Genomic DNA, 4,933 nt, shown 5'->3' on the forward strand with positions numbered 1-4,933 from the left:
TACAGATTTCTGAGACCTGCTCTAGATCAACTGAATCAGACTTTCTGGACACTTGTGCACAACCATTTATTTTTACCCAAAGCTTCACCAGTAATTCCAATGACAGAAGTCCATAGAGTAGACCGGAAACCACTGATCTGGCCCAATCTGCCCAATCTAAAGATGCGAGGCCAGAGACAAGACAGTGGCAACCACAGGCTTGGGTGATCTACTAAGCGATCTAGTTAGAGTATCTGCCTGGAGACAAAGAAGTGGGATTTGGAGCCTGATATGAGTTTAAGCCCCAGCTTCATCCCCTCATGGCTATGCATCTTGGAACAAGTCCCCATTCTTTGGAACTCAGCTTTCTCACCTTCAAGGAAAGATACCCTAGAATATTCTCATGGGCAGTAAGGCAACGAGAGAAATTAATAGAGAATTGACTCTGTGTTTTGTGTATGTGCATGCATACACACACACATACACACACACACTCCATAATAGCTACATGAAGTTTGGGGATCCTTGCACTCAAAAATTTCAAAACAACTTAAAAGCTCTGAAGCTTCATTATCCCCATTTTACAGATGGAGAAATGGAGATGCACTTGAAGCAGCTCTACTCCTCACTTGGTGAAGGTGAGTAGTGTTTGTTTTCTGGACAGAACACAGAAACACACAAGAGGTTGACTACCAACTGGATTCTGAATGCAGAATGTCAGTCATCCAGTGGATTTGTTCATGGAGAAGAAGTAGTTTCTCTACCCCTAGAAGCTTTCTGATCTCCACCAGTGACCCTACTAAGGAGAGGAAGATCCCTAAAATTCTGTATCCCTAAGGCGAGAGGGAAAAATTAGGCATAGTCCCAAATGCTTGATGAGGTGAGAGAGATAAACACAGGTAATTATAAAACAATGGAGGAGGGTTTTAATACAGGGTCCAGTCACCGGGGTTCCAGCATGAGAGGTTGGGCAGTTGGGTGTTGAGTTAAAGCTTCCTGGCAAAAAGTGACTCCGCATCATGAAAGATGAGAAGGATTAGTTCTGGATGTGTGGATGGAGCAAAAGTGATGCAAATTTTTGAAATGCCCTGTGTCTCTTTAGCTGGGATCCCATCTTTTGTTGGAGCCCAGCAGTATGGTTCATATACATAAAAATGTACATACATATACATAAAAATCATCTTGTACTTTTTCATTAATTTGTATGTTTCTCTGAAAGTCATGTTTTCATGCCAATGTGTTTTTGAGATTTCTCCACACCGATACGTAGAAGTTGAATCCATTCCTGTTTAACTCCAATGCAGCTACTGATAAACATTTAGGCTTGGCTAATCCTTGTCCATTACAAACAGTCCGGGAGTGCCTGTACCCTTGCGCATATCTCCTTGTATACGTGTGTGAGAGTTTTCAAAATAAACACCCAGAAGGAGAATTACTAGGTGTTATGGACCGATTGTGTCCTCCCCAGTTCATATGTTGAAGTCCTACCCCTCAGTGTAATGGTATTTGGAAGTGGGGCCTTCTGGACAGAAATCAGGCTTAGATGAGGTCATGAGGGTGGGGTCCTCATAATGGCATCCGTGCCCTTGTAAGAGAAGATCAGCTTGCTCTCCAGCTCTGTCTGCCGTTTGAGGATACAGTAAGGAAGCAACCATCAGCAAGTCAAAAAGAGAACCCTCACCAGAAGCCAACCATGCTGGCACTCTCATTCCAGACTTCCCAGCCTCCAGAACCCTGAGAAATAAATGTCCGTTGTTTGAGCCACGCAGTCTAGGGTGCTCATAGCAGCCCCAGCAGATTAAGACACTAGGGTATGCACACTGTGGGTCTTTAACTGCCAGATTCTCTTTCAAATGTCCCAATTTACATTTCCACCAGCACGACCTGACCAAAATGTGACATCATGAAATTTTTTCATCCAAGCTGCCCTTTGTAGGAAGACCATCATCCTCGCCAGGCACAAGTAGGTGCCAAACATGTAAACTTCTCTCTAAGAAAGGGGAAAGACCATTTACCTAGCTCCAGCCCCCATGCCGCACACCTAGAGCCTCTTAGAACTCTCCAATGGAGGTAGTCTGATTCCTAACATACACATAGGAAACAAGCTGAGAGAAGTGAAGTAACTTGACCAAATTTACACACCAGAAAGCAGTGGACACTGGACTCAAAACCAAGTCTGTGTGCTGCTTATGTTCATATGCTTCACTTTTATACATGCAACTAACACTTGCTGAGCGCTGATTATACACCAACCCTGGGGATACACAAATGAATTGCAGGGTGTGATGTAATATTCGATAAATGTTGGTTGAATGAATATTGGGTCAAGGAGCTCCAAGCCCACAGGAGAGACAGACACAAAATGTGTGAATAGAAGGCTGATGTGCCATGACAGACATAAGCGTCAGTGCAGCGGGGCACAAACAAGGGAGTAGTTTCATTCCCTTGGCATGCACTAGGTAAGCCTCGGAGATCCGCTTTGCTAAACACACAAAGAGCAAATGGATTCCAGGCAGAAGGAGCAAGTGCAAAAGCACAAGAGTGTGAAACGATGTTACACTTTCTGGAAACTACACTACTTTTGATTGCCTGAAAGTTGCTTCCTTCCAGTAGTGAAGCAAGGCATTAGTTCAGTTCAGTTCATTGATCCTTCATGAAAATGCCTGCTGTGTACCAGGCCCTGTGGGAGAGAGGTCCTTCACATGCATTATCTCATTTAATCCTTGCACCCTTGTTTCCCATTACACAGATGAGAAAATTAAGGCTCGGAGAGGTGGAGAGTCTGGCCCTGGAATACATTCAAACCTTCTGTTCTGTCCACTCCTTGTTGTCTCCCTAAGATACTAGACCACTTCTGCACTCTCTTCACCCAGGTCTTACTCCAAAGGAAATATGTCCTCCCAGAACCTCAAGACCCATTGCTAGTTACCCTTTGGGTCAGGAGACTTTTTCTGTCCATTTCATTGTCTCTTTCCCTCCTTAGGAAACTGGGAAGCAGAATGCATCTAGAGTCACAGAGTGTTCCATCCTTGGCCAGATGCTATCACCCTACCCATCATTCATTCATTTAACAAACATTTGGTGAGCACCTACTATGTGCTGGGCAATGTTCTCAGTACTGGGGATAGAAAACGGAGTAAGACAGACAAGATTTCTGCCCTCAGTAAGGTTAAGTTGCAGTGACTCATCAGAGTTAGAAAGGAAGGTTTGGAGAGGTTATGTGGCTTCTCTAAGGACACATAGCAATCTTGTTACATGAGTAGGATGGAAGCCCGAGTCTGCCTGCCTCCCAGTGCTTTCTCCTCCGTCCTCCATGATGGGCATAACCTATCTCTTACATCCCTCTTGCTTTACCTCTCCTTAGTCTCTGTCCAGCAGGATGACTACAGAGAACTTCACCTGGGTTACCCCTGCTGAATTCATTCTCCTGGGCATCACGGATCGCTGGGACCTATGCGTGACCCTCTTCCTGATTTTCCTGCCAGTCTACCTGGTGAGTCTGCTGGGAAATGTGGGCATGGTGCTGCTGATCCGTGTGGATGCCCGGCTGCAAACGCCTATGTACTTCTTCCTGGCCAACCTCTCCCTGCTGGATGCCTGCTATTCCTCAGCCATTGGCCCCAAGATGCTAGTGGACTTGCTGCTGCCCCGCGCCACCATCCCTTACACAGCCTGTGCCCTCCAGATGTTTGTGTTCGCAGGGCTGGCTGATGCTGAGTGCTGCCTATTGGCAGCCATGGCCTATGACCGCTACGTGGCCATTGGAAACCCTCTTCTCTACACGATGGTCATGTCGTGGCGTGTATGCCTGGCCTTGCTGGGAGCATCAGGCCTGGGCGGGGCAGTGAGTGCCTTTATCCACACGACCTTCACTTTCCGCCTGAACTTCTGCCGCTCCCGGGAGATCAACAGCTTCTTCTGCGACATCCCTCCACTGCTGGCCATCTCCTGCAACGACACCAGTCTCAACGAGCTCCTCCTCTTCGCTGTCTGTGGCTTCATCCAGACAGCCACTGTGTTGGTCATTGCCGTGTCATATGGCTTCATTGTTGGGGCTGTGGTTCGCATGCGCTCGGCAGAGGGCCGTCAGCGAGCAGCCTCTACCTGCAGCTCTCACCTCACGGCTGTAGCCATGCTGTATGGGACACTCATTTTCATGTACCTGCGTCCCAGCTCCAGCTACGCCCTGGACACTGACAAGATGGCATCTCTGTTCTACACTCTTGTCATCCCAGCTCTCAACCCGCTCATCTACAGCCTCCGCAACAAGGAAGTCAAGGAGGCGGTCAGGAGGTCTTGGAGCCGATTCTGCTGCCCTGGTCCAGAGCACCAGTAAGAGGTCCAAGGAGCTTGGTTAGAACTATGACAAGATAAGAGGATGCTTTCTGGCCCCTGTCACTGTGGGTAAAGATAGATGAACCTCTGCTTGGGTGTCTCTTGACATTGCTGAAGGGACTAGAAAGGGGAGAAGCTTGCAGAAGGAAGGCAAGAATCTCCCAAGAGGGTTAATCTAGGACAAGACCTAGAGCCAGAACCAAGATCAGGTTAATGTGGCCGTTAAGCTGCCTTAGGTCCCTCAGTGTTCAAAACTTGAGGCCCTAGATGTTACCAGGTGAACTTACTGGAGGTATTTGCCCCTTGTACTTCTAGAAGGCTGTTTCCCAGAAACACCAGGTAAAAACTGTGTTGGCTCCAAGTGTTCCTAGATTCTTGCCCTTTTAAGGTTCTTCATGACCAGTAAGGCTGCTCCTGCTCTCTTGGACCCCAAGAGAGCATCTTCAGAACCCACTCATGCCAAAGAATGGGACTGAATCTGATAAAACAAATACCCCTCCCTATTAGCCTATATATTCCATCTCTCAGGGAACTGACTGAACAGCATGGGAACAAACACAGGCTCATTCCTTAAAACCCAATAGTTAGGTTAGAATCTGGCCCCTGCTTCATTAAGTCA

General features: G+C 47.2%; 1 protein-coding gene across 1 annotated transcript; it reads left to right on the plus strand.

Annotated features, from left to right (window-relative positions):
• The first annotated feature begins 3,358 nt into the window (after nt 1-3,358).
• Nucleotides 3,359-4,315, plus strand: LOC100465804 (olfactory receptor 5C1). Its single transcript, XM_002931237.3, has one exon. It carries the CDS (start codon nt 3,359-3,361, stop codon nt 4,313-4,315), a length of 957 nt encoding a protein of 318 aa, XP_002931283.1.
• Nucleotides 4,316-4,933: the final 618 nt, after the last annotated feature.

Source organism: Ailuropoda melanoleuca, chromosome 7, assembly GCF_002007445.2.
Source record: "Ailuropoda melanoleuca isolate Jingjing chromosome 7, ASM200744v2, whole genome shotgun sequence".
In the NCBI taxonomy this organism is placed as follows: Eukaryota; Metazoa; Chordata; class Mammalia; order Carnivora; family Ursidae; genus Ailuropoda; species Ailuropoda melanoleuca.

What these genes read in the sequence shown, in the direction of transcription:
- LOC100465804 (XM_002931237.3), top strand. Translation starts at nt 3,359, where the DNA reads ATGACTACAGAGAACTTCACCTGGGTTACCCCTGCTGAATTCATTCTC.